We start from the raw sequence: 26,138 nt of genomic DNA on the forward strand, positions 1-26,138 counted from the left end.
GGCGTCGCAGCGCGATGTGCTAACCACTTTTTTTATTATTTTTTTATTTGAAACTATTACATATTATTGTGCATGTTATACATTTTAGGTCATTTTAAAGTGAACATTACATTTAGGAAATTTGCATATAACATATCTCTTTTACAACGAGGGATCATTTGGTATTCCTGGTGCAGGTGATTGATAAATTGGGTGTGAAAATCTTGTTGCCTATATATGGATACAAAAAGGGCATATTGGCCTAAGAGCCATTGTACACTGTGACGTTTTGTTCTTGGATAATATGCAAAGGAAAGATACAAAAGAATATCTACTGAAATGTTACGTTCTGATGTACGACAAATTGTACTCACAAGTTTTTTGATATATAACCATGATTTTTGGATTATTTGACATTCACTAAGCTTATGCACTAAATTATCTTGTACATTACATGTAGCACATATTGGAGTATTTACTAATTTTATATCATAAAGTTTAACTCCAGTAATGAATATTTGGTGTACAATTATATACCACGCCGATCTGACTCTTAACGTAAGGTGGCGGGCCTGTATATTATTCCATACTTCCCGCCAATTGACTCTTGGATTCCGATCTACAATTTTACACTGTTTTTGTGATAGTGAACACATTCTTCTATATATTTTTAACGTCTCTTGCGTTGGAAGGATAGGAGATTGTATTAAAGCGTAACTGATATCCACTATTGTATTCTTAAAATACCATAATCTGTCTGGAAGTCTTGTAACATCAATGGGGGCCTCCAATTGAATGTTGTCCAAGGCGTGTCTCAGAACTTTACTAGTGAGGCTGTTTGGGTGTTGAATCAGTGTCGTTACATCAGTTTGAATACGTAGAGCCTGACTTTTATATTCCACGTTTACAAGGTTCATTCCCCCTTCTTCATAGGGTAAACAAATCGTTGCGTGATTTACACGCAAGATTTGACTGTTCCAGACAAACCAGTTCACAGCACTCTTGAGCTTAAAAATATCCAGTTGCCGCAACGGGAGGATTTTTGCTACATACCACACCTTGGAGAGAGCGTACACCTGTACAAACGTCACTCTTGACTGTATACTAAGTATTCGAAATTTATTCATTTGTAGAACTGCTTTAACACCATTTATCACTCTGTTTTAGTTTAACTGGATCATTCGTTGAAGGGAACGCGCGAAAATTATTCCAAGTATTTTTATCGATGGAACAACATGAAATTCTCCGCTCTGAGGGTAAGTTATATCCGGGTTTAAATGCATAAGAGTTGATTTTTTCTGATTTACTGTGAGCTCTGAAAGGGGACCAAATTCCTGTAATACTTTAGACGTAACCACTCGGCCACAGGGTCGGGCTTACACTTAATTTCATGACATTGTTTATTTGCATAATACTTCCATTCAAATGTTTCTGATGGGCGTCAGATAAGATATATGGGGAAATGCATTACAAGAAAAAGAAGCAAACTAGATGAAAAGGAGAAGTATAGGGTCGGGTGAGAGGCACACCCAGGCGAGGAATTAAAGAATGAACTTGAAGTGAAGATATTTGTTTTGTGATGTTAAATACTTGTTCCATGTATTTCTAGTGTAACGTATATTTTTCATTTCGTTATTATTTGGTGTAAGTAACTTAAGTGTATACAAAACAGGGAATCAAAGTAAAATATTGTTTATAAACTTAACTTTTTCTGAAAAGGCAAACCTATGCTAAATTATGAAGATATTACAATATTCTAGATAATTTGAATATTTGAGGAATACATTATGACAGCACACTATTTTTAATATTTTATTCACTAATGCAATGGCATTTCATATTATATATCTAACACACAAGCGCACATAGTTTCAGACGTACAAATTCAGGTCTTCCATGATTGCATCGTACTTGTCTCAAGGTAAGATCTGAAAAACATAAATATACATCGTTTACTTGTGGAGGTAAGCATTACATCCAGATGTGAAAGATATTTCAGGAACCAAGTTACATCAACTAAAGTTGTATGTACCAGGAAATACTTTTATTTATGCAATCAATAAAAATCTCTCCTCACATATTTTTTGTTCTCTATGTTTGATGTTAGGTTTATATAATCAGACTGAGAAACTGATAAGTATATTGGGAATATAATCTTGCATAAGTACATACTTTTTTGAGGAGTCATGGTTTCTTTGGCATTAAATTCAGGGAAATCAGAGTCCAGTGTTCGATTTGCACCGGATGCACATTGTACAGTAGTAGCAGGAATCCCCTCTTTAAACTGTACTTCCAGTGCCGATTAGTAAAGATTGACTTGAAACCAACTTTCTGAAACTGTGGAATTGAGAAAATGCTTAAAGTAAAATACATTGATTTATTGATTTGTGTTATTTTACTCTGTTTTTTCTGCCACTTTTAGCTAATCGCGAAGATGAGAATGAGTGTTAATATTATGAAATTGATGAAGAGACACTCACAAATAACACCCATGCGCAGGCCGAGATTCGAACCCGTAACCCATGGCGTCTCAAATATATTGAAATGAAAAGTTTATTTCCAAAACGTTTCTTAACCATCAAATTGAATCTGAATGTCACGGAAAATATGTAACTGTATTAAAATGTAGATTGTGGACTACAAATTGTATATCTTTCACGGAAACAATATCATTGCGTTACAAATAGTCGTTGATAGTGTCCTCCTCATATAGTCAGGCACTAACTTACCATGGATTTGTTGTAATTTTAGTCTGAAGATTCAGGTTCATCCTCTCCTTGGGGTGGTTCTTCTGGATTTTCTTCTCCTTTATTCCCTTCTGGTTCAATTTCCTGGAACTTAACCATAGAATTATTGTTTAGAATCGTTTCCATTTGTTGAGTTGTTTTAGTCATTAAAACAAACTCACTCTTCATATTTCACATCAATATTTTCTCACATTCTTTTCTTCTTCTTACCCAACTAACAAATTTGAAGTAGCTTTAATGCTGATGTGTGATTTTTAGTGCCACCTCAATTCCTTTGCTTTTGATTCCAATTTGTGCATTTAATTTCTAAAAAAGTAGTTTTTTTGTTGTTTTTTTTAAATCCTGAGTCTCATATTCTGGAATCATATGTAAACGTTTCTGATCAATATCGAAAATAAGAGACAATCATATTCATTATCAAAAATATTTCTCTCGCTGAAACTGCACAAGACACAACCTGTTTTAGCCCCTTCAGTCCCGAAGCGAAATTTTTAGTAAACTTTTCACAAAATTTGAAGTTTTGGGACATTTGCCACCTACCTAAAGATAATATTGCAGTGTTTCCCCCCTTAAATTAAGAAATATTTTTAGAAGAGGTATCAAATATGAAAAAGAATGACCCTAATAGAGAAATAGAGTAAGAAATAAATAGAAATAGAGCAAGATAGCTTACCAAGTCACACACACACTCACTTCACATGTAGTATTCCGAACAATTAAACTGAAATAATTAGTGAAACTATTACTACAACTTCTCAATTGATACACCTAAATAGCAAGAGAAAAGGATCTTCCGATATTTTTCGGGTTCGTATTTTTGGTGAAGAAAGTAATGGTTGAGTCCCAAGATAGCAAATGTGATATCTGGGTGAAATTACGTCATAATACTAACATATTTTACTTTCTTTGCGTATATTTCAACTTTAATAATGGCATTATCATCTAAAAATATGTTTTAAATTCAACTAAGAAAGTTTCGACAAAAATATCATAAAATTTATATTTTCTTTGTCTGGATATGCTGCCCATAGTAAAAACACACGTTTTCGCCAATTTATTGCCATCTACTGGAACTACAACAAACGGAAAACAAAGCACTACCACAAAGCACAGTCATCTCACGGGTGATATTCCCCGGCCGCCAACTCAATCGGTTGAAGCGTAGTCGCGCAGAAAAAATAAAACCACGAGGTATCATATATGATACCTCGGGACTGAAGGGATTAAACATGCATTACGCATGTGGGTATTTGAAATAATTTTGCACACATGCGACCTATTTCTCTAGAGCATGTCCAGTATACGAGTAAAAAAACCTTGGCGATGTTTTTTTTGTGGGCTCATTTCTAAAAGATACCTTACAATCCAGTACTCAAAGCCAAAATAGAATTTCAATAGGTGGTGACAGATATCTAACATACACGATGATATGACTTTACTTGCAAGTCCTTGTTTTCTGAATAATATTAGTATAATGTATTAAATATTTTTCTAGAAGTTTTTTCCAGCATATGCTTTAACTTTCTTCGAATTTTTACACTCAAGAATTATGGCCTTATGCAAATTTTGGGGGACCTTCAAACTACATCACACGAAAATTTCTGTACACAAAAAGTGTTCAATAGTTATAGCTTACAAATTGTTCCCTTACAAAAAAATTACAGTTGCTACATTAAATGACCTGTTAAAAAAACTGGGTTGGTATAATGAGCCTATCGCATTTGGACTAGAGTTAAATTTCGAATAAGTTAGATTTGTAACTTCCCGTTTTCCAAATTTTGCTTTTCATTTTTTTTCTCTATATGCATCTCCTGACATCTGATCGGCATTGGTAAAACAATATTATGAAATAATATACGTATAGACCCTACATATTAGTTACATTAAGCATTCATAATTTCAACGTGTGAAGATATTAGTCAATAAGTACGATTCGCCTACTTGCACCCCCCTCCCACACGCACACATACAGGTACGGTCATAACTTTAAGAAATAGCCAATTACATTTACACATATGAGATCTTAGGAGTGGGGAACTTACCGTTCCTTTCTTCATGCATCCAATCAACGTAGAGTAATCGTCACAGCTTTCCACTACAAGAAAAATATTTATTTATTTGCATTTGCAACTTTATGATAAGGATTTATTATTTTAGACATACCTAGGATTGGATTAGGGATAAATGAAAACCTATTGTGTCATGAGAAATCCTTTGGTTTTCAAAATCATTATTTTTTGTTGGTTTTAAAGGGGTTATTATATCAATATATATTTAATTGCATAATAATTAGTATTTAAGACTTCTAGAATGTTTATATTCTATTTTATGTTTTCAAGACATATGCTTATGTTTCGGCCAAGAAGTCATTTTATAATATCTCATATTAATAGTGCTGCTGGGACTACTATGTATAATGAAATATATGAAGTATATGATTGCTAATACTTGTCCTGTTATAATATGTGGATCTTAAACTGGACGGCCCCCATTTCAAGTTAATATTAGGGTGGTTGCTAATATTGTTCAAAATAAATACTTTTTAATTCCACAAATATGCTCTTTAAACATATCTCTGCATTTTAATCACACTGAAGAAATAGTTTAGTGACATTTGGTATTTTCACTTTTAGTACCGAGAGATTTAACTGTTTTATTTCCTACCAAAGAATTCGATGCAATAGTTCGCCCTTCAGCAGTAGCGGAGCCTTTTTATAACTTATTTTCAGTCGAAAATACTGTTAACATTTCACAGAGAAAAGTTAGGAACAACAATATAAGTTAATAGCAAACAATCAACAGGCGATAAATAGATGTCATGATTATTCACCAGTACTAAATGCTCTTTACTAATCGTACACATTTACTTATGGTTACCAAAGAATTTGTTCAAAATAACCAAATTTAGTAATTGCTACTATTTTTTTCGTTTTAGTTACCATAAAGCTTAACCAAAAGTGTTTTGCTATTTCAACCGAAAATACTTGTACTTTACAGTGTCATGTTACACTGTGGCTTACAACAATATCGTCCTACTGATATGGTAAGCAATGAAAGAATAACTATTATTGTATACTACAGGAAACCCATTACAAGCAAGCAAAATAAAAAATGAAAAAGTCTCTAGTGAATTTCAGTTTCATTGAATCAAGTTCATTGGTATATCATGTAGTGGCTAAAGCATACATGCGTTTCATTTTTACATTATTTTCAACATCACACCCCCTAAATTTAATTTCGCACCCCATCAGCACCCCTATGTGATTGATCCTGGCCGTTGAGGCCCGTGAGTCGAGTAGCAAATAAGCTTCCATTATCTCCTTCGTAGGAGCGTTTACAAGGGAAGTGGAGAGTGGGGAATACGCCGCAGACCAACCAGACAACAACGGTGGCGCCGAGAGTTACAACGTCGCGGGAGGAAGTGCCACACGAACCTAGATCCACAAACAGGCTCTGCGCTTCTCATCGTGCTGGATTGGTCGCTTCCCCTCTCCCCGCTTCTATTGCCAGTATGTATGCCGCCCGCCATAAGACCAGACAGGAGCTAAAGGAACAGTTGTTACCTCACATATTTCAAACAAAGGTACTGATCACGTACCGTCCCCTTTCACGCAAGTTTCTATTGCCTTCTTAAACTTGTCCTCGTTGCCTTCCTTTTTCAACCAACGTCTTGCAAATTTTCTTGCTGCTTCCTCGTTAAATTTGCCATTTTCAACCTGCAATAAAATATAAGAATCTATGAGTACTCAAAAAAGTTGTACCGAGTTTGTGTATTTTCATTGGTCAAAAAATGTGTTGAATTTTAATTTTATAAGTCCCATTGTTTATGTCAGCATTCAGTAGCACAATGTAATAAAAATAGCTAATATGAAAGATAAACAATAAGACAGAATGTATTGAAGGATGAAGTCTAGTAGAATTTCTAGTTCCACTGGATATGTAACTCACAACTAAATTATATGAAAAGATTGTTTGCACACTTTCCAAAACAGGGAATTAATAGCATTTTTCCAACACAGTTATCACTTGAGGTGCAAAATTTTCCAGTAAACTTGACATGTTAAATCTCACTCGTGTTCGAAGTTAAATATCGAGCAAATCGTTAAAAGCTTTATATACGAGATGTGAATATAAGCTCATGTAATTTGGAATTTCATACAACGGTGTCATTATATATTGTAATTGTAGTAATGGAATGTATTGTACTAATATAAATCTTCCAACAAATGTGATATTTTTACGTCAAAAAGTGGTATAGAGATCAATACTATTTCAAAAATTGCATTTTATCGAACGCCAATATAATAGCATGGTGTATGTATAGATGATACCATAACTCGAATATCTATAAATGTCATTTTTCTTGAGTTAATTGCTACTATGAGGATGAAGTGATTAAATGGATGATGAGACAGACCCAATGCCTTAAACCAGGGGGACCTCTGACTTCGTAACATGTTACTCTAACCACGGGGCCGGTTATAAAAATGTCGTATCTACTTGAATTCATTTTTGAAATGCCTTATATATGTATAATAAGAACAGTCGATGTAATTAATAGTTTTGTGAATGATATCCAACAATTGTATGATTATTTTGCATCCGTATAGAATACGTGTGGACAGATGTTAGAGTATCTGTTCAGATCTGGGAGATATAGCAATGTTTCAAAGAATAAATCAAATTGTGTGATACTGTATGAAGAATGTCAGTTACTCACTGTCTGCAATGCATAATCCATATCCTCATATATACTGATATCTTGGTGGGTTTTTTCCCACCCTACTCCTTTGTCGGGGGCAGAAACCTTTCTTCACATAACCTACCTTGTCTAATAGTGATAAAGTGCAATACTGACTGCATTCATAAGGGATCTCTGGGGAACGCCATTTCCAAGAAGTTTGGCCCATGTGCCACTCGATGCGGTGGGGCTTTGGAAGGCACATTTTAGTTTATTCTATCTTACATGCTTCAGTAAGGACAAGCATAATATGTTTTGAAAGGTTTTGGTAAATCCAGTCTTCCAGAGTATTGAACTTTGTCGTTAGGATCCTTGAAACTGCTGAAGAGTAATGATTCATACTACGTTAATATACATTTTAGAAATTTTAATAATAATTTCACATCAAACTTTGCATTCTTTCAGCATTGTAGCTAGTGCTACTCAATTTACGTCAATTACCAACTGATTCCTAGATCTATTTGTTAATGTTTCATACACTAATTTTCGAATATCAAATATGTCAAGAATGAAAGAATACTGTTCCTTACCAGTTTTGCCTCCTGCAGGAAACACCTCTGGAAACACTGCGAAAGAAAATAATTTGTTAATTGTGCTTGTTAACGCAGACATACAAGAAGTTTACATCATATTACATGTGTGACGCATCTCTCTCAAGACGTGCATTGATACACGTTTGTATCAGAAGAACGCGGACAATGTATGAGTTATATCAAAGACGAGACCATTGCTTTATGTACAGAAATTAAAATACTCGTACTAAATATTGAAATTCAATAAATAAATGCTGTGACATTATAGCATCTCAATAAAGCTCTCTGAGGTTTTGAGGGAATTATACTTACATGATAAAAGTTATCGAGCCTTTTTCCTATGGAGTGTAAATAGAATCAGTTTCAAACTCAATGTAGTTATTTTATTATTTATTTTCTTTGCAATACTGATAATGCCATCCAGATAATATAAATATTAATGGCACTTCTTGTTGAATGTGCCGAATTTGCTTTTCTCAGGCAGACTTTTAATCTTCGCAGCTATTCGTCATCCCTGTTGGGCGATGACAACAGTGTTTTATCAAATGTTTTAGGTTTTTGCAAGGAGCTGGACTCTTCCACTACCTATGAGGAAGTTTTTTTCTAAATTCTTAGTTTTTAATGTGTTGTGTTTGTCTTTTGCAGGTCCCTTTACAACTTTGGCCTTTTAACTTTTCCAAATGGCATGTTACACCTCTTGTTTTAATATTATCAGTAAGAATTTTAGGTAAGGGGACACTTTCCCGTATATGTTGAAGGGTGCAAAATGACCACAAGTACCGACGCACCCAAACATTTCAATTCAATGAATCACTAAATGAAAGCATAATTTAAAAAATTTCAACGATTTTTTGTTGATAATTCGTTTCAACGAACCGCTGAAAACACAAATATGTTTACTAGACACTCTACAATAGTGTGACCCTTCTTTCTGATTTCTTGGAGTGGTTATTTTTGGAGCCAGACGGTGGTGTCGCCAATGTTCGACTGTTTAGATTAAAATTATCCAGGTTTAGGCTACCTAGCCAATTAATATAAAAATGGAATGCATAGAGATGGTGGCGTTGAATATCCCGAACAAGCTCCCACTATACTTATATATTCCATCTTGAGTGTTGAATAACAATTATTTAAAAAAAATTCTTGTACTTTTAATTCTACCATCAATTAAGTTATCTTGTTCTGATTCTATGTTTGACACTCTAGATTGTGAGCTTGACATCATTGTATCAAGCCAAACACTATTCCATCTGAGGAAAACGAGATATCGTTAAAATAAATTTTCAAACCCGTGAAAAATTAATCGGCATTAAGCTGTAAGAACTGTACAGTGCACAATTTAACCAAACCTTCTTTCTATCTTGTATTGCAATGTTGGCTGAAGACTATATTTCAATTAACAGCAAAGAGACAAAAGCATTTCGGTATTCAAATTCCCGTCGATTTCCCAGTTCTTCGAAATTCATCTACCAGTTACGATTTTTTTTTTCACTTAATTGACAGTAACATATACGTTTGTTACATATATTCCACTAAGAACGATCCCACTTCAAACTGAAGATAGAGTATAGATTAACCTATTTGTGCATAAAGTTGACTTAATATTGAACTCAATTCAAATAAGAAATATATTATAATATAAAATACAAAAATGTAATTTCTAACCTCGCAAGACAGCTCAATATTTACCTTCACTTTATCGTTCGGTTCGCCCGATTCCTTGTACGCCATAAAGTCCTCTGAAAATAAAATTGAAAGGAATATATATTATTGAATACAACATGATCTTCCTTACACATAGAGAAAGAATACCCTGAACTAGATAGGAAATTAGGAGTGCTATTGTGGGTAATACCTTTCTGCAGCCTTTTGGGGTATTGTTTTCAGTGTGAGAATTAAATGCTTTCTGCTTTGGAGGGAAGGAGAGACGTCCATCATGTGTACTGTATTTGGAGGAAGGAGATGGATTAGAATAATTATTAAGTGAAAAAGCACTACACACCACATTATTAGTTTTCCTCAAACAATCTACACTTTAAATTTTAATTTCCAAATACTTAATTTATTAATCTATGGGTACAATAAATACAGTTTTTTCAACAAACTAGAGCGATATTACGAAATGTTTTAATGCATACAAAAACATTAGTATGCACATGAAGGCATGCACTAGTGCTGATGAGAATACAATAAACTTCTATGTATTGCTTACTTTATTTATTATAAAAATAATATTTAGTTTATATATTAATGTTGCGTTAATAAGCATGGTTTAGTTGTTAAAATGCGAATGCTACTTTGTAAATAATATTTATTATTATTTCACCAGATGCTAGTTTTTACTCTTTCTCCTTACGAATAAATTCTTTTTTTTACTTTAATTCTTTCTGCGATTGATGAACCATTGTGAAGTTCTCGATATTTGTGTAGATGCGATATAAAGCTAGTTTTCTTTCCTTCATATTTTTGCTACTACAGTTCAATCTGAATTGTTTTTAATGTTTGACTGATAATAATTTTCAAGAAAATCGATCTACAAATATTTTCGTAATTTACTTACCCTTTTTTGTTTCTGTCATATTAGCACACTTCATGACTAGCTTCATATTTTTTCCCCTGTGCCTGAACTGTAAAATAAAAATACTCGAGCTAAGAAATTTGCATATTGTTATATTTGTTTTACTATTCTAGATACAATGTTTTTTCATAATGTTGTAACTGAATGCAGTTTTACTTGTAGATTATTTCATACAGGGTTATTCATAAATAAGTTATACTATGAGAACAACTAAAGAACTAAGCCCTGTTAACTTTCGTTAATTCAGAAGCTCGAATTGTAATGTACTCTGCGACTATGTGTTGCAGTGTGGTTCCTTGGTGGCTACTGTTGTGTACTACATTTTTATGAAACATTTGTACAGTTCTCGACATTACTTAAAATACTTAAAACTAGATAGAAGCGTTCTAAATATTCATATGCTCGTATCTTATTTCTATTTACCTTATTTCTGAAGAATAAAACGTAAATGAAGTTTCATCAAATATAAAACTCGTATACATTGCACACACTAAAGTTCTACAGTCCAAAATAAATTGTCAGTGAATAACTTAGACTTGCATTGTCAATATCTTATTACTCTATTTAACACAATGGTTAAATGTAATCAGTTGGATGAAAGCAACGTATTTTTTCTAAACTTGTAGAGGAGGGGCACGTGATTTTAATTCAAGTTTGAAACTACTAAGACACTCTATTTTCAAGACACTAAAGCAGTTTCTGAGACCCCTTGACTACAAGGTGACGACGTTACCGGTAGCTACGCCATCTGGGAAGCGAAGTTGTCGACCTAACTGACCAAGGTAAGGTAAAAATATAGTTGACCATCACTTTGAACAACTTTTATAACACAGTTTAGTAGTCGTTATCCAATATAAATATAATTGAAAGTTCTAAATATATGTGCACGAAAATAAGCGGGACGTTACAGATCGAAAATGCCGGCATGCGTGCCATGCCTCGCCGTCTGCAGTCACGCGCTATCTCGGCCCCGGGCCAAACTGAACAGACTGTACTTGTCGCATTATTTCACATTTGAAAATTTATTGGTTTTTCAGGAAGGTTTGGGCTGAGATATTGTTTTCTAGGACAATTAGTCAGTCACATTTGAACTTTGTAATTAAAATATGTCTTGAGATATTGTTGATTAAAATTTGTCTTGAGATATTGTTGATTAACTAGACAGTAGAATAATGGAAATTTTCAACTCTTACTTATGATTAGGGAACGGATTTTAAGGTGCAGCTCCTTTCCAAAAATATAGCTGTTTTCATACCGATCATTTGAGATATGTATTTTAGGACATGAAATCAAGTGAAATGAACACACTTTGTTGCACCTTTTCGTGAGATTAGCGCATTTATCCCCTTTTTACCCCCTCTTTGATGCTTCAGCATCTTTTCCATTCCTTTTCTTTCATCTTTTCTTAATAACTTGGACAGAAAAATAAATTATTTTTTACTCTTCTTGAGCAGCTAACCTAAAATCCTATAGTTTCATTTTGTAGAGTAGAACGAGAGCTATAAAATGGCATAATATAATTATTGTACAGACCAATAGTTCCCAAGATAATGTAACAAAACCCGCGAGAGAAAAACGAACTTCAACAAAACCGAGGTCCGAGGGCATTATATACAAAAGGCGCAGAAAAAAGAGAGCATCAAATAAAGGCATTTTATCAGCACTTTTTTTGGCACCTTTTCAAAAAAGTTCAGAAACTTTTTTTTCCTTTCCTGACCATAATTTTGCACCTTAAAATCCTTTTCCTACTTATGATTATTATTGTATTACTTACTAAGTAATGTCTTCTCATACACATGTCGAATTTATAATAATGTTCGCACTCTGAATCTGAAAGACAAAATAAGAGTGTCATCATTTCTTTGAAAAATAAGCACATCACTATGGATCTTTTGAAGCCGTTGTGAGATTTATATTTTTCAAATTTCGGGTACCGACAAAAGTTATGAACACTAGCGTACGCAGAAGGGAGCTGATGGGCTACTGCTCACTGTGAACTATTGAATAAATAAACATTTTCAAATGAATGCAGTAAAGAACTCGGGGAAAACGAAAGTGGTAAAAACAAACCCTCCTTCAAAATAGTCCCTGATTACCATTTTGTCTTTGAGCAACATTTAAAACGAAAGTTAAAAATAGTATTTATGAAATAATTGTGGGTGTAACCTTCAGAGAACGTAGCTAACGCACAACGCCAACTTTACAATTCTAGACCTCTCTGAAGAAATCCTGCGCACGCTAGTGGATATGATATAACTCTTCATAGTTATAAAATGTTAATAAAACATTAAAATACTGACCAAGGCAGAATTTATAGTATAAGAAATATATACACTAAAAAGGTAGCGTTTCCACCCTGTAACAGGGTTTTCTTCAGACGAATATTCACACTAGAATGATCATAATTACAAAACATCATGTCGTATATACACATTCCCAGACAGGGTCAATACACAAAACAAGATGAAGGCACCAGTCCTTATCTTAGAACATTTCCTGTCAGGAATTCCTGAGTGTGGAATAAGGAATCTGTCTAGGTCCATTAGTGGAGGAATTGATAAGACACAGACTCTCACCAGGTACCTGTCAATCACCTGTCAGGTAGTGTCAATTACCTGTCAGCAGGATATTCCACACTCAGGAATTCCTGACAAGAAATGTTCTAAGATAAGGACTGGTGCCTTCGTGTTCTTTTGTGTATTGACCCTGTCTGGAAATGTGTATCTATACGATGATGTTTTGTAATTTTCATCATTCTAGTGTGAATATTCGTCTGAAGAAGACCCTGTTAGAGGGTGGAAACGTTACCATTTTAGTGTATATATTTTTTATACAATAAATTCTGCCTTGGCCAGTATATTAATGTTCTATTAACATGGAAACAAGGCTTAACAGTGTTACCATTATAAAATGTTGACCATCAAAGTTGACATATTTATAGAATTGCTCTATAATTTATGTTAGTTAATTATAATATTTATTTTTTGTATGATTCTACTTTTCTGAGCTGACAATGTATAACAATTTTAATATTTTTACTCGCATTTCATACTCATCCTACCAGTGATGGAATCAAGGGGGAGTATAACCTCATTGTCGCAGATTTTGAAACACAAATGAGCATCCGATGCTTGAAAAAGGTAAGATATAGCACAGATTACAAAAATAAGAAGCCACAATCCCCCGCCCCTTAAAGTACCTGGGTAAGTCACTGTAGTTGCTTGGATCGCACTTGACATGAACATTGAACCATGATTTTTGTATACATACAGATCCAAGTCATAGAAGAAAAAAAAAATAATTCATGTTTTGCAGTAGCACGGAGTTCTTGGCTGTAACAATCTCCTTGACTTTCAGTAGGGTTATCACAACACAGAAGTACCCGTGACTGTACATTATGTACTATTAAAGATAGAAAATGCCTGTTACTTACATTGTTCTTGTTTGCATTTTTCCAAGGCCTTATCCAGCTTCTCCTTTTCTCCTTCCTTCTTCAAAAACTTTTCGTATTGGGTATCGATGACATCTCGATTGCATTGCCCATTCTCGAACTGCAAACATGCAAAATAATTCAAAGACCATGTTTTTTTTCGTTTAGCAATAATATACTCTTACAAAGCACTGTGCAATTTCTTCTGTTAATCTTTTGATGTGATAAATGCATCACAAATGTTTCAAAAGTAATTTCACAAACACGAATACAGTCGTATATGGAACATAAGAAAACAGCAGAAAATATATACTTACTATCTTTTTCTCTTCCAAGAAGCATTTACTCAAGCACTGTAAAGAAAAGTAATAACAGAAAATATTATTCATAAGGTTATTCTCTGTCTGTATGTATCTCGCTCTCATTGACACACACACACACACATACATATGTATAAATGATACAATGCCATTTTTCCATATTTCATGCAAAATGTCCGACCATGAATGTATCGTACACTAGAAGAAATAAGATATATGCTTATTTCTGGACATATTCCCTTTATTCTATTGTATCAATAAAGCAAGCATATGCAATTTACTCATTATTTCTTTACACGTCAAGTCTCGTATTTGTCTAATCTTTGCTCCTTCATTTTGTTATTGCCATTCAGGAGTTGTAGTCTCCAGATTACGCAATTGTTTGTATCTCGAATTGAAAATTGCATTAAGTGCTTCACATAGATTACAAAGTAACTTTGAAATTTGTAACAAGTTCAATAAAACGATAATGTAAAAACTATTATTTCTTCTTCTTAATTAATTCAAAAGGAAGAATAATTGATATTCTTAAAATATATGTTTTGTCTCGACCCTAAATTACGATATTTCAACCAGAATATCGAAGTCCATTTGAAGGCATTATGAAAAGGAGTCATAAAAGCTCTGACATGTGCATTGAAGTGAACAACTATGAAATATATAATACGTTTCAAATTAATTTTATGTGTTTTTGAACCTAGATATCGTAATGAACCAAGATATGAAGAAATACGAAAGTTATAAACATATTTGCATAAACTTCAGCAGTCTACTGACTGCATTCTAATGTATTCGTGAGCTAAACTGTGTAATATATTCTATATCTTATATACCTACCATGACCTTTGGGTTAGGATTGGATTTGGTGTGGTCTTTGAAGTCATCTGTAAAGTAATAAAGAGAATACAAATCATCTTGCTGTAAAAAACAATTTTCAAAATAAAGAAATACTACAAACTAAGCTCTACTTTAACAGGTGAAGCTACGTAATATAATATTTTAACAGTCAAATTGAAGCTGACATGTATGTAGAGCACTGGTCTACGCGGTGGAGTGGTTAGCTACGAAGCCAGGGGTTCTGGGTTCGAATCCTGGCTTTGGTATGGATGCTCTTTGAGATTTCATGATATAATCACTGATTCTCATCTTCGCGATTATCCAAAAGTGGCAGAAAGCGAAGTAAAATAGACCAAATCTATAAGCAAAATTCAGATTGTATTAGGTACATCCAACAACAAATGCAATAGTAAGCAAATTGTCAATCACGATTTTCATTAATTTGATTTTCCGCCACTTGTGGTTTAACAATTGAAACGAAAAGCACAAATAAGCCTCTGTTTATCACAAACACAGTTCCATTCCCTACAAACACATAAAATAGTAAAGAAGAAAAGAGAACGAACCAAAATAACAAAATTTGAAATACCTTCACGTGAGATGTGGAAGTGGAAAAAATTCGTGGAAAGGAATACTTGCCACATAAGACTACTGGTATTAAGGATTTAGGGGGGAAGTATCTTTCCATGAATGTTCATACAAGTCTCGTCTAGTTCACTGCACTTTTTCACACTATGTGTAATGCAGGTATATCCCGGTGTCAGGCTGGTGCAAGGAAATGACGTTAAACCCAGTAGAGGAATAGCAGTGTTCAAGTTCAGAAGATTCAACAAATGACTGTCACCTGCTTTAAAAGTTAATTTGATTAGTTAGCACGCACCACGTGACCACACACCATACATTACACCGCTCCAGAACGTGGTGCAAACGGTGTAGACACCAAGTACACTACCTGACACCAAATCAACGGAAAGAACGAGTCGGTGTTACACCGTGTAACCAACTAGGTGCGTGAGTGCAGAGAGAGTCAAAAAGTACAGCGAACTATACTCTGTTCCAGGTAACTGTGGAGCAGGCAAACGAAAACAAGTCTCTGCGCAAGTAGTGACACGAGACGGATCCACCAATGAACACGTAAGAGGAACGGAATTGCGTGGAGCGGGGAAAGCGACTGCCGTTACCAGCAGCGTGTCCTGCTTCGCTCTGGCCACTCGATTTCCTTCGCTTCTGTGACGTTATGCGCGACCTTGCTCCACAGTTAGCTGGGACAGGGTATAGACGTGTCTTGTATGAACAGTCATGGAACAGGGGAGGTAATATTAGGCAAATTGTCACTGTTTTCATTATTTTGTATCTTACATTCTGAGTTATTTTAAGGAATAGAATTCTATAGAAGCGAATCAGAAGTTGTCCTTTGCTTATTGACGTTTTCATTTCAATTCACGATCACCACAATGTGGAAAACAGACTGAATCTGAATGAAAATGGTGATGGATAATTCGCTTACTGTTTCTTTTCCCGTTGGGGTATATGTCCTTTACATGGCGTGATGCAGTTTTGTTTACACATTTTGTAAACTTGATAAGGGAAGTTTTATCGTACAAAAAGAAGTAGAACACAATTTTAAATCAGTGAATTATATTTTTCGCAAAAAAATAAACAACATTCGAATTAAATTGTAATAATACAGGGTGTCCAAAGTCAGGCAACCAAGATTTTGAACCTACGTGACTTTTATACAAAAAGCGATAGAGACATGAATCTAACACTGGTATTAACTTTGTCTATGTGGACATTTTTTAAACACTAAACAAGGAAATCGTGCTCTACAAAAACGTTCAGTATGAGGAAAAAGTTACTAACGTGTAAAAATGGTATTGTAGGAAGTAAAAATAAACATGAATAAAATACAGCTGTGGAGTCTGTTGCAAAAAATTTCCATGTTGAACGATTGTCTCTGTGGGTATTTATTGAATTGATAAAATAACAATAACGTATTACCTACCCATTTTATGTATTACAAACGATTTTAGGAGTTAATTATAGCACATTCATAAAAATCGTGTTTCTTCAAAATTGCGAGGTCTACTGGCAAGATTGGTCATGCCAGAGGACAGTAACATACGTTTCTGGCTATGTTATTGAATCAATGCCCAGATGAAAAGAAAGTTTTCACATTTATCGTACAAAACAAAAGTGCCACTGGTATGTGCGTGGGGAGCTGGGTTTTGTTTAGAATTAATGGTAATAATTAAAAGCTTACCTTTAGTTACTTGTCCATTCTCCATGCATTGTTTCCAGATTGCCTTATCTTCTTCTCGACCACCCTATAAGTCAGAAAGGAAACATCTTATGATATTTCAATACTTTAATATTGATATGTCAATGCTCGTAACATTTGTCTGGATCCCATTTATAAATATTTTGACATTTACGGAAAAAAACTGGGCCACATGAATAAAACTTCGCACATGCCTCATTTTGTGTGAATGAAAGGGGCTGATTGCCTGCTTGCTATGATTGCCTGCTACAGTGTTGAGATCACTTTGTGATATGAATAAAAAATGACGGTGGTCAACATTTTGAGAGGTGGTTGAAGTGTTAATGGTGCCAGAGATTAATGCATAGGGGAGATTGTTTTTTGGGAGACTTTTAGGGGACGGAATAGATGACCAGATGTCTTCCAGACCCACTTGTCACGTGCCAGTTCCGACGACACAATGAAAAACACAAGGAAGAAATGTTTCTCAAGAGCGACGATAGGTGGCATCACGCCATATAAAGAAGAGTAGAGTTCATTGTAGATACTAAGAGCGGAGAAGAGCGATTATATATATTATAGTAAATGCAAAATACATAAAGGAAAAGTATAAAAATTAAAGAAGGAGTGAATAAAATGTTGTTAATAGCAAATTAAGATAAATAAGAATATGCTCGTATATGAAACAATTAGGAAAGTTAATAAATGAGCAAATGAATTCAGAAATTTTATATCTCTCCTTTTTGATCTTCTGATTTTCCATCGATGCAGATGGAAGAAAATAGCAGAAGATTAGAAAGAGAATTAAAAGAGAATAGCAGAGAAGCAAAAGAGAATAATAGAAGACTCGAAGAAAATATAGATGAAAGTAGGAGAGAATTAAAAGATAATAGAAATGAAGATAGATGAGAATAGTAGAAAGGTAGAAGAGCACCATATTGTGTCACGTGCCAGTTCCGACGACACAATGAAAAACACAAGGAAGAAATGCTTCTCGAGAGCGACGATAGATGGCAGCACGCCATATAAAGAAGAGCAGAGTTCATTGTAGAGACTAGGAGCGGAGAAGAGCGATTATAGTATAAAAATTAAAGAAGGAGTGAATAAAATGTTGTTAATAGCAAATTAAGATAAATAAGAATATGCTCGTATATGAAACAATTAGGAAAGTTAATAAATGAGCAAATGAATTCAGAAATTGTATCTCTCTCCTTTTTTATCTTCTGACGAGGAGAACATCGTCAGCTTTTGTCTTTGTCCGTCCCTCGGTGGCGCTGTGTTCAATTAGACGCCCCGAAGCACTTACGGTTGCGCTTCTTATTAGACACACTGGGCCATAGGCAGCGCTTGCTGTTAGCGATCCTGGGCTATTCCCCTTTTGGTCGTTACATAGGAGGTGGCGCTATTGTCAGTTTAGACGCCCCTAATCTTTCTATAAGTATAGCTTGCGAAGCGGGGAAAGCGAGGGCATATATGTAATAAATAAGATTACGCTTTAAAAGGAAAGACAATAAATTAGAAGAAAGAAAAGAAGAATAAGCTTTCTCAAAAATTAGAAAGAAGAAAAGAAGAAGAAGCCTTTTCCAAAAATAGAAAGAAGAAAAGAAGAAGAAGTCTTTTCAAAAAATAGAAGAAGAAGCCTTTTCCCAGATCAAAGATAGGAAGGAAGAAGAAGCCTTTTCCCAGAAATTACGAGAAGAAGAAGATTTCCTTTCAATTATTCATATATATATAAGAAGAATATAACCGACGTAAATTTGGAATCAGCATACATATATATATATATATATATTTCAATGTATATACAAGCTTCGCTATATATTTTCTCTGTATTGTGTATAGTTTCCAGAATATAGAGCCGCATTTAACTATATACTCTTGGCTATAAAACGCTTTCTTATTTGGAATTCTCGAATAAAGAACCTATCCCCTGAGATTAAGATATCTGTAGCCGTGGTATAAGTTTATTTTAAGAAGTGCAGTAGAGGGACGTTGCACAAGTGGCGCTCCTAACGTGAGGCATACATAAGGACCTTGCACACTGCCCCTTTGGCGAAGGTGTCCCAGTACAAAACATCCCTATTGGTAAACATTCCCCCGGAACAAACAAAATTTCCTCCCAAAAAAAAAGATATTACGTAAGTCCATCGGCCGGCTCCCGTGGCGGAGTGGTTAGTACATCGCCCAACGACGCCAGGGGTCCCGGGTTTGAATCCCGGCTTGGACATGGATGTTTGTGAGTGTCCATTCATCAATTTCATCATATCATCACTCATCCCCATCTTAGCAAATTTGCCAAAAGTGGCACAAAAAGCGAAGTAAAATAAAGCAAATCAATCAGTTAAGTATGCACATCGTGAACTTTCCCCCTTCATGGTGGAATTTTCCCCCTTAGAAAGCACAAGGGGATGAAACACAATGTGCTCGGAGATACTATAATAGGAGACAATGATATTGTGCCACCCTTTCATAGTGTTTCTATGACTAGGGCGGCGTTGTACATTAGTGTACTTCATCCCCATGGACATTCTACAATACATAACTTAGTTATTTTGCACCCCTCCAAATTGTTAGATAGATCATTGCGATGACTAGGGGATAGTTTTACATCATTGTCAACAATATTTAATTCGCCTGTGGATATTATTTGTGAGTTTTCCTTCATCAATTACATCAATCATCACTCATCCTCATAAAAAAAAATATTTCTCTTTTGGTGATGACTTCTATGTTATTTTTAATATCATATGAAAGTGGTTTGTGCAATCTAAGAACTCTTTTAGACACTTACCTCAACAGAAGAGAAGACACAGACGGCGATTGCCACAGTCAAGACAAGAGTGGAGTACCTCATCTTTCGGTTGCTTTGTAAATGGCACGATATTTACCATTCAAGCGTTGTCCGTTATATAAGGCTACTGGAAATGACGTCAAAGCAGTGTTGCCAACCACTGTTTGTTTTATCCACCAAAATTCTCAAATATGAATTTTCTCTTTTGCGTGAGCACGTCCAATACTACTTTTCTAACCACCAGATTGAGATTAAAATAAGAGATAAGGTAAATATTTGATCACGTGCTGCCCTGATTCATCCGTGTGGGTCTTATATGTGGATAAACTGATCACATAAATAAACAGAGGCGTCTACAGGGTGCATCCATAACGTGCACTGTGTGATAAGAATTGTTTTTATATTTAATAATGTATGACAAATATTAAACGATTTAAAACGTTTCTGTACTTAATTTAACACTTCTTTTTATCTTCTCATAAGAATGGCGCTTTTTATTTATTTATTATTATTATTATTATTATTATTATTATTATTATTATTATTATTATTATTATTATTATTATCATTTGCTACTTAATGTAAATTTTATACCTGTGGGTTAATCGTTGGGGTGAGAGGTTGATTAATGAAATGCTGAAGAGATACACACGAACATATGTGCCTTACGCTCGACTTGAGCTGTAATACTTCTGCCTTTGTATGAGGTACTGAGTTCGAATTCCAAAAGAGTAGATATTTCCAAAGTTAGTTCATCATTTCAATTTTTCCCCAATTTTCAAATGGAGTCCAATGCAGCAATGTTGAACCGAACACCGACTTGTGAACCAAAAACTGTTTGCCTTTAACTGCCCATCATGGGTTAAAGCCCAGGACATCTTATTTCAGGGTACCTATGTAAAAAGCAAAATAAGATAATATCGATCATTGCAGGTTGGTAAAGGTTAGAGATGCCAATATATTCTCTTATAATTAAATGCAACTTCTACACTGTTAGATTTGCAGCGAACAACAAAGAATAGCATTGTTGAAGCTGTGTTTGTATTATATTATTTTTATCGATACTATGTATTTAAAGTCATGCCTTATTTACTTTCATATGGATTTGATATTTGTACAAATTGTGTAATTAATCTTAGTGTTCATCGTCTATTGTGCGATGTATAATATGTTTGTATCTGAAAGTATTTAGCAGTACTCTGTTGTGATTGTACTATATTGTGTTTGTATTTTGTTCTGTTACTTTGTGTAACATACCTACTGCCATTTTTATCTTTTTACCTTTTTTATATTTTGCTTTGTATTTTGTAATATTGTAACTCTGTAGTTTTGTAGTTTTGTATTTTTGTAATTTTTAAAATGTATATTTAATCTTTATTATAAATGTTGTTAATATGATCCTTTGTAATTGGAACTATTGGTTCTGTTAAGGATCTTGTGCTAAGAAGCCCATTTTATGATGCATATTAATTATAATTTCTTGAATTGTTTTAAGTCCAATTTATGCCCAGATAGGCTATTTGGGACTGGACCTACAGTTCAAAGTGGATCCAAGCCACTGTGCAACCCGGGACCCCTTGATTACCACTTCGCCATCGGGGAACTCTATACTTTTTGTATTAATGGGTGTACTTTAACAACTTAACACTTCAAATAATCGGTTTGAGTGAGAAGGGGCGGGGTAAGTACCATAGTTCGGATTCCGTAACTGAAAAATGTGTTGTTCATTGTGTAAAGAATTTAGTATAAAGGGGAAAGCCCCCTCCCCATAATGGCAAGAGCAATTTAAGAGTATAATGAGAGAAATAAGCTTTCAGTGTTTCCAGTGTTGCGAACAAATCTTTTACAGCACTGGACATTGAGCACAAAATTTCAAGCAACACTAATGTAGTCACTACATTTAGATACACATGCTTACGGTTTGCAACATTGCCGGAAACTAGTTTCAATACTTGCTCCCATGCGCCGACTTAACAATAGCAAAAGATACACGTGTGCTTATACGCCATCTATAGTACGACAATGAGCCATTGTACTTCGTGTTATTTATTTTTTCAAACAGGATATAAAGAGGTTAAACCGAATCTTGCATGTTGGACATTGTATACTGAAAGGAAACCATGAGAACGGTACCGGAAGTTACCAAAAATTTATAAAATACGGTCAACACGTGTAAGGGTCATCCTATTGAAGGGAAACCCATTACGTTATTTGCAAATTCTACTTTCTGGAAACGCACAATAGATATCCCGGTGGTGGATATACGAAATTACCTTGCAAACATTTTTATTCATGGATAACCATCATAAGAGCCTTGTATGAAAACATGTTGATCTCTCGGCATAAAAAAGTACAAAACAGGCATATTATCCGTCGCATTACCACACGTGTATGGGCACAATGAAATCCGTTCATGCAATTATAGGCACATGATAATTTAAAATAGACGGATAGATTCATTGATTGGTTGATTTAGGTTATTTTACTTCGCTTTTCAGCCAATTTTGTCTAATCATGAAGATTAGGATAAGGTGAAATGGATGAAGGGACAGCAGAACACGATCCTACACGATCCTGGCTGAAGGTACAAGCGCCAGAGCTTCGTTAGTTTGCAGAATGCAGTTCAGGGTGTACTACGTAGAGGTGAGGTTGACATTTGGGTCACCAATAGACGGACAGAACAATGACATTTCCTCGAGTTGTTTGGGCACAATAATGCCTATGTCTACTTTGTTTGAATTGTTGTTTTAAGTCCACTATATGCACAGAGAAGCTAATCAGGACTGGACATGCAGTTAAAGTGGAGTCCGAATGTACCTATTTTGCGTATTTGACGAAGCTTTTTCCTCTTGGATTTATCGCGACAATGACGAAGATTGAAGAACTTGTAAAATGGATAATGGGACAACACAATGACGCACCCATGCCTGAGAAAAGTTCGAACCCGGGACCTCTGGCTTCGTTGTGCGTTATGTTAACCCTCTGCCTTGGAGGTCGACCTAGATGAAATTCACCAGATTTTTAAAACTTTTTAATTTTCCTGAAGAAAAAACGGGACGACAAAATGTATACATTTTAACATAAAAACTGTTTCTTTATAAATACTTATGTTTGAAGATAACAATTTACTGCAAAGCGCTATAGCTACATTACCTAAGCGTGTTATCAAAGCAGGCTTACCACCTTCGGTTTCTTCTTACCAGCGCGCATAATAACCTAAACCGCGCTGGAGTCAGATGTGAATGACTGAATGTTACTATGTTATAGTTCATAGTAATAGTATAAAAGGTGTATTATTGCAGCAATTCTATTAAATTAAGTCGTTGTCACAAAAAGGGACATTTTGCGTCCTGTTGTACGTTCAAAACCAATCGGGACAGATACTCAAAGAAAGGAACTGTCTCCAGTAGCGTAACTAACACGTTCTGCGCCCACCCGCAAATTCCAGTTGTGCGCCCCTACTCGTTTTAAAAATAAGAGCTTTCTGAAATATTAATTCACGCCATCATTTATATTAGGTATGTATAAATACGAAAATACATACATGTAATTGGAATCAATGTAAAAACTGGTATGAAAGGTTAAGATAATAGTAGGGATGTGCCGAAGCCGATTACAGATATATGAAAATCGGCCGAAATTGACATATCGGCATCAGTATCGGAATCGGCAAAAATCCAATACTTAAACCGGTACAGATTATACTAGAGTTTTTACCTTCTAATAAGTTTTATATTCTAGTTTTGTAAGATTTATTGAAAATTTGGTTATGATTCGTCATTATTGTAGAGTTTTTATAATAAAATTATTGCAAACTCATTCTGAGGATCAACCTAACTATACATCGGAAATAAAACAGTACATTGCTGAACCAGGATCTGCTGTTGTATTGGACATTCAAAATTGAATATTCATACCTGAAGCAAGTCCTGAGAAAATACTTGGACATACCTGCTGCATCAGTATTCAGTGATTGAGTGTTCAGTGTTGCTGAACATTTGCGATAAGAGAAGAAGTAGGTTACTTCCTGAAGTGCTTCCAAATCTCGTGTTTCTGAAGTTGAATCTGGCAGAACAGGAATTAATTTTGTATTTCAAAGAACTGCTTGTGTACTAATGTTTAATCTCTTGAGAATCCATGTTCTTCTTAAAGGTTCACATAACATTTTGTAGATTCAAATGCACATTCGCATCTCTTGAGAATATATATGTATATACATATGATATGCAATAGAAATGTACATAGCAAATTTATTTTTGTCATGCTGTTCATTTCTGTTCAATAATCTTATATCGGAATCGGTTAAATATCGGCATCGGTATCGGTTCCAAAAATTATCGGTAAGTACATCGGCATCGGAAAATTTTCAGCTTCGTCACATCCCTATATAATAGACAAACTGTAACAAAAATACGGATGTTGTAGTTATATATGACAATACACTGTTACTACAAAAATTACGATATTGTTGAATACCCATTAACAGTCCTTTTTTGTTGGAAGCAAATTCTTGTGCTAGTTTGGTCAAGTCCAGTTCTCGAGGCTAGTCGCTTTCGATTCTTAACAGCACTCAATCTCACTCTTGTTATTGTGCTTCTAAAGTATTTTTTGATCAATTTTAGCTTGGAAAATGACCTCACCTGATGAAGGCATCACAGGTAGGGTAATAGGCAGAATATAAGCAGTGAATACGTCAGAAATGCTACTACCCAGAATTTTGTTTTCTCTCAAGAGGAATTCTGCAACTTCGCTGATATTCGACTTGTTTCTTCTTTTGATTTCAGTTGACACTACATTCCGAAAACAAATAATTTCTATAGATATGGTGCAAGATATATCTTCATATTTGTGCCAGAAATTAGTAGCGGATATCGCTTTCTGTTAGGGTATTGGGGCTTAAAAAGGTGAAGTTTTCTTTGATTTTTTCCATATTCTGAAATAAGATTGTTTAATTGATTTACTAGAATATCTAAAGCGCAGTAGAAAATATTCAAAACAATCCAATTGGTCGACAAGCCAACATCTTCTGTCAGTTCGTCGAAAGGAAAACTTTTGTGAACTATCGGTATTTCTTAATATTATCATTCTTACTGCGTCCCTTCCCCCCGCACCCTGACTGTCTCAGCTAATACACATTGTCACCTTAACATAATTTATTTACTTTGTGCAAATAGATCCCTTAGGCGAACTGTGCTGACCATATGAAAGCCTAATATTTATCCTGAAAATACTAATATCTGCTTTTAAGATTAGATAGTAATTAGAATAACTAGAAGTGTAGGAAAAGAAAAGGATTAAGCAAAGAAACGTATTACTATAAAGTATACTTTAGGTATAAGGTCATAGACTGAACCTATATTTTAAGTGAAATTCAATCTATTGAAATGTGGACCATACGGAAAATGTGGTCTTAATCTACGAAGAAACAATACACATGCAATATAAGTAAATAATGTTGCTGTATTAAAAGTATGGAAGAATAACATTTATAGCGTTCGTATTTGGTTATACTGGGTGTTCCGTTCAAATCTACCTAATTTCAATTAATCGTAGAAAAGAAAGTATGAATGATAGAACATTGAAATTTCAGAGAATTGAAGAAAAACTCATATATTTTATTTTTCATACACTAATACACCTCCACATGTGCCCCATTGGTAGCACGAACAATATCCAGTCTGTATTCAACTTCTTGCCATGTTCTCTCCAACATGTCCCCTGTTACTGTTGCAATCGTATCACGTATGCGGGTTCGTAACTCTGGTATGTTATTCACTGGAGTCGCACGCACACGATCCTTGACGTAACCCCAGAGGAAGAAGTCCTGCGGAGTGAGATCAGGTCGAATTTCTTCCACCTTTTCCTCCGACACACGACGGCAAGCTCCATCAGATTGTTTTAGTACACTGCCAGTTGTTAGAA

At 34.7% G+C, this 26,138-nt stretch overlaps 1 protein-coding gene across 1 annotated transcript; it reads right to left on the reverse strand.

Moving 5' to 3' along the window:
- Positions 1-1,778: 1,778 nt before the first annotated feature.
- On the reverse strand, positions 1,779-20,296 carry LOC145980710 (uncharacterized). The gene is made up of 13 exons (XM_083113776.1): positions 20,217-20,296; positions 17,429-17,492; positions 15,166-15,212; positions 14,326-14,361; positions 14,012-14,129; positions 12,353-12,408; positions 10,561-10,627; positions 9,690-9,739; positions 7,998-8,033; positions 6,325-6,442; positions 4,769-4,821; positions 2,709-2,816; positions 1,779-1,907 (listed from the first exon to the last, which is right to left on the reverse strand). Exons 1-12 carry the CDS (start codon positions 20,277-20,279, stop codon positions 2,727-2,729), a joined length of 798 nt encoding a protein of 265 aa, XP_082969902.1. The 5' UTR covers positions 20,280-20,296; the 3' UTR covers positions 1,779-1,907; positions 2,709-2,726.
- Positions 20,297-26,138: the final 5,842 nt, after the last annotated feature.

Source organism: Lepisma saccharinum, chromosome 28, assembly GCF_977018435.1.
Source record: "Lepisma saccharinum chromosome 28, izLepSacc3.1, whole genome shotgun sequence".
Taxonomy (NCBI): Eukaryota; Metazoa; Arthropoda; class Insecta; order Zygentoma; family Lepismatidae; genus Lepisma; species Lepisma saccharinum.

Excerpts from the sequence above, each read along its gene's own strand:
- LOC145980710 (XM_083113776.1), bottom strand. The coding sequence starts at position 20,279 with ATGAGGTACTCCACTCTTGTCTTGACTGTGGCAATCGCCGTCTGTGTC. Across the intron at positions 6,443-7,997 it reads TCCTGCAGGAGGCAAAACTG|GTTGAAAATGGCAAATTTAA; the intron begins GTAAGGAACAGT and ends ATTTTATTGCAG. Across the intron at positions 4,822-6,324 it reads AACTTGCGTGAAAGGGGACG|TGGAAAGCTGTGACGATTAC; the intron begins GTACGTGATCAG and ends TTTTTCTTGTAG.